Genomic DNA, 10,821 nt, shown 5'->3' on the forward strand with positions numbered 1-10,821 from the left:
CACTTTCCCGTTTTATAAACCTGTACACTGAGAAAGCAAACACCGGAAGATGTGCATCACCGTCTGTGTTTTGCTCTCAGATAGAAGAAAAATGCACAGTAGTGAAGCAACGACTGCAGCAGCTTCGGGGAAAACGCTAAAAAAAGCCGATGATGTCTACAGGATGAAATGTAAGCGCGGGGCCGTGCCGGGAAGCGGCAGGGTCTGCACGGAGCCGGAACCAGAGCCAGGCTCAAGGCAGCGGCTCGGCACGGCGGGCGCTGCAAACGGGCCGGACCCCGCGGAGCCAAAGCCGGGGGGGAAACGGAGGGCAGGGGAGATATGAACCCGAGGCGGGGCGCAGCGAGGGGAGCCTGGTCTGCCCTCCCGGCCCCCCCTGCCGGACCCGGGAGGCGGCGGAAGCCCCGCTGAGTCACGGCGGGGGCGGTTCCGCCCATTGAAAAACGCGGTCCGAGGTCCTGAAGAGCAGAGGGCGGTTTTGAATTCCTCTCCCTCTCCTCTCCCTCTCCTCTCCGGCGCCGGCACAGACCGCACCGTCGGGCCCCGGCGTGGGACGCGCCGCCGGCAGCCCGTGCCCGCCTCGCCCATGGCGGGGCCGCGGGACCCCGCGGAGCGCTGCTCCTGCCGCAACACCAACTGCGTGGAGCGGCCGCTGCGCCGGCTCTTCGAAGGGCTGGCGAGCGGCGTGGCCGCCTGCCCCTGGCCCTTCGTGCTGGTGCCGCTGCTGCTGTCGGGCGGGCTGGGCGCCGGCTTCCTCTTCCTGCCGCAGCGGCAGGCGAACGACATCGAGGGGCAGTTCACGCCGACGTGGGGGCCCGCCAAGGACGAGCGCGACTTCGTGCGGCGGCACTTCCCCCCCGACGACTCGGAGCGCTTCTCCGCCCCGCGGCTGCCCACCGAGGGCGCCTACGCCTCCCTCATCGCCGTGGCGACGAACGGGACCTCGGTCCTGGAGCCGGCGGCGTGGGCAGAGGTGCTGCGGCTGAACGCGACCGTGCACGACGCCGAGTACGAGCGGCTCTGCGCCCGCACCGCCGGCGGCTGCGCCAGCCCCAACCCGCTGCTGTCGCGGTGGGGCGATGCGGGACCGCCCGCCCCGGGGAGCCTCCGCTTCCCCGTCAACGACAGCGTCTTCCTGGGGGCCGCGCTGGGCGGCGTGGAGACGGACGACGGGCGGGTGCGGAGGGCGCGGGCCCTGAAGCTGATGTATTACCTGCGGGAGGACGGCCCCGAGGCGCAGGACAGCCGGCGGTGGCTGGAGAGCTTCCTGCAGAACATCTCGTCCAGAGTGGCGGAGTTGCGCCTCGGCTCCATTCAGGTAACGCACGGGCGGGTACGGCCGTGCGCAGCGGCCGAGCCCGAAATGTCCGGGCAGCCCCCTCGCCGAAAGGAAAGGAAAGGAAAGGAGACGGCGGCGGGACAAGGCGGGCGGGCTGCGAGGGCCAGGGCAATGCTCCTCTGCCAACGTGATGTTTGGCCTTGCCTGCGCGTGTGTACAAAGAGCACGAAGAAGAGGGAAAGTGCTTCATTGTTTCTTTCCTTGTTGTTTTAACGGCAGGTGACCTACTTTACCTCGCTGTCCAGACAACAGGAGTTTGAAGGAAATACCAAGAGTGTGATCCCACTCTTCTCCATAACATATTTCCTGACAATAACCTTTGCGGTCATCTCTTGCCTAAGGTAAAATGTCTCTAAGCTATGGCTCAGTGAGTAGTGATGTCTGCTCTTCTTTACCTGCCTCAGCTGGTTTCTGCTTTTGCCGATTGAAGGTGTTCTTGAAGCTGCAGACTTCCTGTGACAATTTATAGGCAAAATGTGTTTTTTTGCTTTTCCTTGTCTACCTATGTGTATTTCCCAGCTGCTTAGATGGCAGATGGGAACCTGAACAAGTGTTCAGTACTTAGTTAAGGTTCGGGTGCATGTGCACTAGCTTCATAGATTCCTGCAAGTCTGGGTACAGCTTTAGTTGCTCTGCTTGCTAGTAGAATCAGAGGCTTACCTGCTGTCCACAGAGAACTTAATCTGCCCTTTCTTTGTGCTGATGGAAAGTGCCATTGTACACTCAACAACTGTACTGCAGTGTTTGTGTCCTGTACTTCCAAAAGAAATTCTACTTGCAGGGTGAGCAGCCTGGTTTAGCACTTGCATCAAGCATCATACCTATTAAAGCACCTTATGGAATGCTTGAACCAGTGCTCAGGGGCATCTTGGCAAAAGGCTGGTAGCCAGTCTGTCTGCTGAGAAAATTTCTCTACACAGCACTTACTGCCTGAAAGGTGCTTCCAGTGATATGCTACAGCAAGAATTCATGTAAAATCAAAGAGCTGCTAGAAATTCACCAGTTTTTTGGGTCACCCTAAGTCTAGTGTCACTGGTAGAGCTTATGACATCTCTGACATCTCTGGTTATTAATGCAAAGAGCAGTACACATCTTCACTCCTCCGAATATAGTTGGGCAGTGGTAATAATGTGTATAACGCCTCCTAGAGAAATTAATTTTATGCAATGCTGACACCTGGGAACTCTGCTAGCAGCTTTCATCAGGAGTTCTTCTGAGAGAGGGTATCGCTGTATCTGTGCACTTGTCATGCCAAACACATTGGTGAAGTATTTGACACATAACTAAGATATTCCTTGAAATATTTTCAGACTGAGCTGTATAAGAAATAATATCTGGCTTGCAAGCTGTGGAGTGCTTTCTTCCGGCTTAGCTGTATTGAGCAGCTTTGGACTGATGCTCTTCTGTGGAGTTCCGTTTGTGGTCACTGTGGCTAATGCACCATTCCTGATTCTGGGTAAGTAGAAAAAGTGAGTCAGATTCAGCTACAAAGACTATAAGTGAAGTTAAAACAACCTAATGGTGTCAGTCTTTTATGATGTGAATGTCAGATAATACAACATTTTCTCCTGAAGTGAGTGGAGGAGATACCTAGAGGTGCAGCCTCCTCAGAACACCTAAAGGCAGGCAAGCCCCTCAGCTCAGCTCAGCTCAGCTCAGCTCAGCTCAGCTCAGCTCAGCATGCCCACAGCAGGACTGCAGATGGGTTCTGGTGCAGGGGCAGCTTTTCCCAGAAGACAAGGCCTGATCTAGATCCACTGCTACAGCCGGAAAACTGTAAATGAGACAGTGGTAAGGTTAGCACTTTCCAGGATTGTTCTAGTGTCCCTGGAAATGTAGCCAGGATGATTAATCCTCTGCAATAGTTATATTGCTATATATATTGCTATATATATATGTAGTTATATTGCTATATACTAACCAGTCTCATTCAGCTACACAACTGAAGTGATGCACCATTTGTGCAAGCAGTCCTGCCCCCCAAAAAACCCAAGGAAGTTGGTATCATTGTAGCCTTGTTGCACAGACTGCTTAACAGCCTGTGCTGAAATTTCCAAATACTGTTAGATAATGTTGCTGCAAATTACTGCAAAACAAAGATCCTTACTGATCCTTACTGATCTCCTATATGATGTATTCATGTGATGTTTTCTTGGGCTTGGTATAGTGCTAAGGAAAACACGTGGAGCTCCCAGGTTGACAGAGGCTGTGCATCATCCTAGCTTTCCAGTGCAAATGCTCCTTAGGGCAGGCATTGTTTCCTTGTTTCCTGCATAATTCCAATGCATTTTTTATTTGCTTTTGTTTGCTCATCAATTGCAGTGGCTCTGACTATCAAAAAGACCCCTTTGTTTACCTGGGAAAGGGCTTAAGCCAGTCTCTTAAGCCAGATCTTCAGAAATAACACACAGACTTTTGTCTTCCTTGCGCTAAAGCAAAATTCTCAGTACATCAGAGGATTTGCTTTGAAGGCTGCTTGCTTTCCGAAGCAGCCTGGCTCGATGCCATCCAGTAGTACCTTGTGACGTGCTGCTTAATTCCTCTTTGAATGTTTACTGGCAATTGCCTGTTCAGGTAGCCAGTAGTGATTTCATCTATTCTTCTGTGCTTGACTAAATCTCACTCCACTATTAGCGCAGCCCTGCTTTCCCTTTTGTGTGATTAATTTTCAGTGAATAGAAGAGCTCTTGACAACATGGCAAAATACTGAAAGGTGTGTGATTAAAGTCTTGAGAGTTAGCAGAGCTGAGAGAAGCCCATTGGCTCTTCCTTCTTGAACTTCCTCTCGCTTTGGCATCTTAGCAAAAACCCAGGCCCAGGATCCAGTCTTGCTGGCAGGGTTTCCCAGGGATCTGGTGGGTAATATTTGTGAGTACATCAGTATAAATGTAAAGATAAATGAATAATAAGTCGTGAGTAAGTGCTGAAGGATGAACTGGAGTGAAGTGGAGAGCAAAGAGCATTAAAAAGTGAGCCACTGGAAAACTGGAATCACTCTTCTCCCGTGTGGTAGCAACTGCTCTTCTGTCTTCTGAAGGCAGAACAAGAAATTATTGGTCTAAGTTGCTGCAGTGCTGAAGAAGAGATTCCAGAGATAATGGGGGATGCTTCCAGTGATAAGAATAGTTGAGCATCAGAATATGTGATGCTTTGAAATCTGTCATCTGCATCAGGAGACACGTGGACATCAGCTACAAGATACTTGTCAGAGATGCAGTAGGTGTGCTCAGTCCTTCAGCAGAGTCAGTGGGGGATCAACAACTTACCAGGTCACCAGGAGGTGCTGAAAGATAACACATTCAGCTACACGTGAAGGATGTGTTTTCCAGATTCTCATGTAAGTTGCATCAACACTAGAGCAGTGTTAGTAGCCCAGCTTCCTTTTTCAAAATTTTATGCAGACCGAAATGTGAATAAGGTCGTTTTGTTGGGTGTTGGTGGAAGCTGTCATCTGCAGTGCAGCGTTAACAGTGTCTCCTCTTGCAGGGGTTGGCGTTGATGACATGTTCATCATGATTGCTTCCTGGGAACAAAGTTCAAGGAAAAAAGAGAAATCCAGTGTTAAGTCTCTGCTGGCTGAGACTTATGCAGAAGCAGCACTTTCTGTGACCATCACCACTCTCACAGATGTTTTGGCCTTCTTCATTGGCACCTGGACGGCTTTTCCATCCGTGAGGTCTTTTTGCCTCTATACGGGCACAGCTTTTGTCTTCTGCTATGTATATACCATGACCTTCTTTGGGGCTGTTCTGGTATTAAATCACAAAAGGGAGCAAGAGAACCGCCACTGGCTGACTTGTATGCGTGTGGGAGTAGGTGAAGATCAGGCTGAGAACTCCTGCTTGTACAATGCTTGCTGTATTGGCAGCTGTTCCAGGCAGCCATCTCAGCCAGAAGGTGAGCATCCAATGAGCGTATTCTTTAAAAAGTATTACGGCCCTTTTATTACAAATAAATGGATCAAGCTGCTCGTGGTGTTGCTGTACGGAGCATACTTGGGTGGCAGTGTTTATGGGTGTACGCAGATCAGGGAAGGCATCGATCTCCGGAATCTGGCAAATGATGACTCCTACGTTATTCCATACTATGATGATGATGAGAAATACTTCTCGACATACGGCCCCAGGGTCATGGTTGTCATTACTGAGAGCGTAGATTACTGGAATGAGACGGTGCGTCTTGGCATTGAGAGCTGTGCACAGAATTTAGAGAACATTTCCTATGTAGATAAGAACCTCTCAGAGTCATGGCTGAGGGTATACACAGAACTTGCCAAAAGGGGGTTGATAAATATAAACAATAAGACTGACTTCTTTAGTAACTTAACTGTACTGTTCAAATTTCGTCCCAGTTTTGAGTGGGACATAAACAAGACTCAGGATGAAATAGAAGCTTCACGTTTCTTCATCCAGACAGTGAACGTGACGTCAGCCGTTGATGAGAAGAATCTCCTCAATCAGTTAAGAGAGGCAGCTGAGCAGTGCAGCATTCCACTGAAGGTGTATCACCCAGCGTTCATCTACTACGACCAGTACCTGGTGATAGTGCAGAACACTGTTCAGAACGTTGCCGTGGCTGCCGGGGCGATGCTCGTTGTCTCCCTTCTGCTCATTCCTAACCCATTGTGCTGCTTGTGGGTGACTTTTGCTATAGCCTCTGTTATAGTTGGCGTTGCTGGTTTCATGACGTTCTGGAACGTCAATCTCGATTCCATATCCATGATCAACCTGGTTATTTGCATAGGGTTTTCCGTAGATTTTTCTGCTCATATTTCCTATGCCTTTGTTGCGAGTGGAGAGTCATCAGCCAATAAAAGGGCAATTGAAGCTCTGTCCCTGCTAGGTTACCCAGTACTTCAAGGTGCAGTTTCTACAATACTAGGAGTAGTTGTCCTGGCTGCAGCAAACACCTACATCTTTAGGACATTCTTCAAGATCATGTTCCTTGTTATTTTGTTTGGGGCTCTTCATGGTCTTGTTTTTATTCCAGTATTTTTAACATTTTTTGGAAACTTTGGCAGATCACCCAATACCAAATCTAAAAACCTAGAGCTTGAGAAATTATAAAGATTGTTCATGACTAAGTTTAATGTACTATAGTTTATATTTATTATATGTAGATTCAGTTGCAATGACTGTGAGGGAATATAAGACATGAAGAAAAAGAAGGACAAAAAAATAAACACAACAGGAAGCAAAGGCTTCAGAAGAGCCAGGCAAGAAAAATGACAGAAGAAATTAAAACTTAGAGATTGCATTTGTATTTCTCATTTTTGTGTGTTCTTGCCTCAACATCTTAATGTTGTTAAATATTTTTTTGTGTTTACTGAATGTATTAAAATTATTATAAACACTGACCACTGCTACAGGTTAATGGACTACATTACATGTTTGTCAGGATGTGTTCACAGTGGGGATGAGTGGACTGCGTTTTCCACCTGTCTGCTTTGCTGGTGTAACTCATCCCAGCACTAAGCTGGAAGGCAATTTTTGCCCAAGAGGCTCAAATCTGGGTGTTTTACAGCAAGATTACAAAAGGTCAGAACTGTCTCAGACTGCAATAACTCATAAGTCCTCAGGTGACAAAATCTGCTTGTTCCTAATGCAGCACAAGAAACCCTTGGGGAGGACTCACCCCAAGGTGACATTTTCTCTTCAAAGCCTTTTATTGGTGTCTCGTTTTCTATTCAAAGCCTTTTCTTGGTGTCCCATTTTCTAGCTAAGCTTGAACATCTGGTACCTTTAGGAATTTTGTGTGTAGCTTCTGTTGGCTGCAGTTTGCAAAGGGATGTGCTGTAGGTTATTGAGTTTGTGTGGACTTCCTGAGTAACCACCCTGGGAGATGCTGTGCCATGGTATGACAGGGCAAGAATTCACTAGAGAGAATCACACCCTGATTTGGGACAAAGTGAAAAAGCAACTCCAGTTTAAGCAGGTCAGCCCTAAAACTGTAAACCCATAAGTTCTATTCTGTTTGTCCTGTGATGTGTTGATAGAGCAGAGGAGCTTTCACTGAATAAGAGCTAAGAATATACAAAGTGGTCTTCTAACTTGTAGGGACAAGACAGTAGGTGAAAGGCAATTCATCATTTGTTGCCAAAATAATGAATGACCCATTGGAAATAAATGGATTATGGTAACTGATGTTTATAATTCTGGAAAAATTGGTATAGAACTTATTAAACCATTCAGTCCAAATCTGCTGCTGTGGAGGGTTTCTTCTGAGAGACTGAGCAAGTGTGACAGGGTCCACCTCTATTTTCTGTGATTTCTGGCCAGTTTCATAGACCCAGTAGACAGGGCAGGATCCTTCAGTTTCCTCCAGAACAGTTTTTGAAAGAGTAGTGAAAGACTGAAAACTCATATTAATCTTAGAAGTCATATACTTCTGAGCTCAATGTCAAAACCCAGTGCTGAAATCTCAGAATTAAAACTGGCAGCATTAAATTTCCAGGACAGGGCACTAACCACAAAACTAGATTTGGGAAGAAACAAAATGAAACAAAACCCCAACCCCATGCACTAGAGTCCCCCCTTCTCCCATTAAATGTTTCATGGTCAATACCAATGCTCTAAATGGCAAATGTTGCAGCCATTTATGCACTGATGATGCTGTGGAAGGAGCAGATGATGTTCTCATGTTGGCCAACACCAGAGGAAGGCCTCTTAATAAACACTAGAATGTGAGTCATGCTTTTGGAAAGAGAGAAGGGAAATCTACTTCTGATGCTAGTAGAGAGAGTGGCCTATTTGAAGTGCATACTCTCACCTCTCATTGTGTTGTTTGGCCATGTTTTAGAAGCAAAAATAGCTCTCCTTGCTTCTAGTCAAAGTTTCCAAGCAGATCAAGAGAGCAGAAAGTTAGGAATGGCTTGATTGCTCTAACTTCACAGCCAGTTTAAAGGATTGGGATTTAGAAAACTCTTCTGACATTTCAGCTGACTCAGATCATCACAGAGTAGGAAGCAGCCAGAAGAGCAGGCCACAACTTTCACTGGAAGTTTGTATTTCCTTTGTATTAAGCTTGCTGATAGAATTCTGGCATGCCAGCCTCAGGAATACGGAACATTCAGAATTATGTCTAAGTTTGAATTTCTTATTTTTATGTGTCACTCTGCTTGTGACCACTTCAGACGTATTTAGAAAGCAAACAGTCCATCTAAGCACTTAGCTCTGCCCCGTTTTCAGCAGCAGGAGGCTGTTCCTACTTAAAGGTACTGAGATTATTCTCACCCTCTGTCCTGGGTTGCAGTGTATTCCATTACCATCCTCATGAGCTGTTGAAGTCAGGTGGGGCAGTGTTTCCTTGCCTCCTCCCCCCAGACTATCTTGCTGTTAATGGCCCATCATTGTCCTGCTGCATGACTCAGAGATAACTCCCTCAGGACCATCTTCTGTTAATGAGCCCATCAACACTTGGCCTCATGACTCATTACCCCATTGTGAGATGCTCCACCCAGAGGGAGGAACCAAGCATCCCATCGTGGATATAAGCTGAGATTCTGAACACCAGAGACAACCTTCCCACTGGATTTCCAGAGGACAGGAGCTACACAGCCACCACTGGACCTTCTGAGGAAGAGCAGACCCTTTTTCTAGAGGATCACCGCTTCAGGAGGGCTGCTACCACCATCCTCATTAACAGGGTGTCTGGTAGTATCCTGACTGTCAGTTTAACCCAGTGTTTTCTGCCTTTATTTTGTTGGGTTTTTTTTTTTTCCCTTATTTTATTTCCCTATTAAATTGTTATTCTGAGTTGGTGTCTCCCACTAGTTTGTTTTCAAACTAGTACACGCTCTGATTCATTTCTGGAAGCTGCTTTTGTGGTTATGGTGTGTGTGCCCTGGCTGGACACTAGGTGCCCACCAAAGCCACTCTATACTCCCCTCCTTAGCTGGACTGGGGAGACAAAACATGGCAAAAGGCCTGTGGGTTGAGATACGGACAGAAAGAGATCACTCATCGCTTACTGTCATGGGCAAAACAGACTTGAGTTTGGGAAATTAGTTTATTGCCAATCAAACCAGAAATAAAACCGAATCTTAACACCACCTCTTCTCTTACCCTCTTCTTTCCCGTTTTCAACTTCACTTCTGCTTTTCTTTACCTCCTCCCCCTCAAGTGGTAAGAGCAGGGGCGAGGACAGGAATTGGGGTTGTGGTCAGTTCATCACAGGTTGTCTCTGCTGCTCCTCCCTCCTCAGGGCAGGGACTCCCACTTTCACCCTGCTACACTTTCATTGACTTTGGTGTCTGCAGAGCTGTTTCTCTCACATATTCACTCCTCTCTCTGGCTGCAGTTGCTTTTGGGCAGAGCTTCTTCCCCTTTGTAAGTGTGTTGTCTCAGAGGCTTTACCACCGGGGCTGATGGGCTCAGCCTTGGACAAGATTAGGTCCTCCTAGAGCTGTCTAGCAGTGCTCTACTGGACAAAGGGAAGCTTCAGGCATCTTCTACCAGATGCCATGCATGTAGCCTCCTCATTACAAAAATCCTGCCAAACAAACCCAATCCAGTGCTCTCCTATCTCTGCCCAGTAGTTATGAAAGGAGAAATTCCAGCTCCTAGATGCTCCCAAGAACACCAGTGGTCAAATCCAATGTCTCAGTAGACAAGTTTGTTGGAAACCCCGCACATGTTACATGCACTAAACTAACTAGGAACGACAGACAGTAAACTCTTCAGTAACACTTGTGTTGTTAGTTGGCCAGAAAGCAAAGATACCTTTCATACTTTATGGCTAAGCTTGTAACAATCTTTCATGACCCAATGATATATCACTATTTTTTTTCATTTTTGAGACTGTCCTACTTCTATGCATATAGCAAGAAGCTTCTGAATAAGAAAAATCAGCTGGACTTCAAGGACTTACCCCCCAAAAAGATCATTCAGTATAGATATTAGTAACTTCAAACAAGAGAAGTTTTTTTTTGCTTCTCTTTCTAAATGCAAATTTGCATTATTTAGCTGGAAAAGATCCCTTTCAAGTCCCACTACTGAAGCAGCAATTGAAAATAGGTGTGAATTTCTAGGGAGAACATTCCCTAGAAATCTCATTTAGGGAGTGCAATCTTGCCATAATTCTTAAATTTATTTACAATTTTAAATGTTTTATACACTTAATTTACATACTAGGGAACTTGGTATTACATTTTATAGCAATTTACAGTGAATAAACAGAAAACCAATGTGCATAATTAAAATTAACCTTTATTACTCCAAAACCAGATGCCAAATATGCAGTATATTTCTGTTGGCATATTTCTGAAATACATGTACAACTGTAACTAGTCAGCCTAGACACTTCCTATACTGTTTTATAACATTTCGACTCCCACGCTGAGCGGGATGTCACTATAGTAAGCTGACAAAAACTGGCAAGAAGAAAGTTGATCTCATTTTGAAAGGGGAAAAAACCCCATGTGCTCTTACTAAAAAAACTAGGTTATAAATCAAGCATTACACTCAGAAAATTCTAGAATACTA

General features: G+C 46.4%; 1 protein-coding gene across 1 annotated transcript; it reads left to right on the plus strand.

Annotated features, from left to right (window-relative positions):
* Window positions 1-586: 586 nt before the first annotated feature.
* LOC309582116 (patched domain-containing protein 3-like) lies at window positions 587-6,518 on the plus strand (the record flags this gene model as incomplete). Its single annotated transcript, XM_082297132.1, has 4 exons — window positions 587-1,318; window positions 1,559-1,680; window positions 2,650-2,795; window positions 4,826-6,518. The coding sequence occupies 4 exons, from the start codon at window positions 587-589 to the stop codon at window positions 6,403-6,405; spliced, it is 2,580 nt and encodes an 859-aa protein (XP_082153258.1). The 3' UTR covers window positions 6,406-6,518.
* Window positions 6,519-10,821: the final 4,303 nt, after the last annotated feature.

The sequence above is a fragment of the Coloeus monedula genome (assembly GCF_965178545.1).
Source record: "Coloeus monedula genome assembly, chromosome: 1".
Lineage (NCBI taxonomy): Eukaryota > Metazoa > Chordata > Aves > Passeriformes > Corvidae > Coloeus > Coloeus monedula.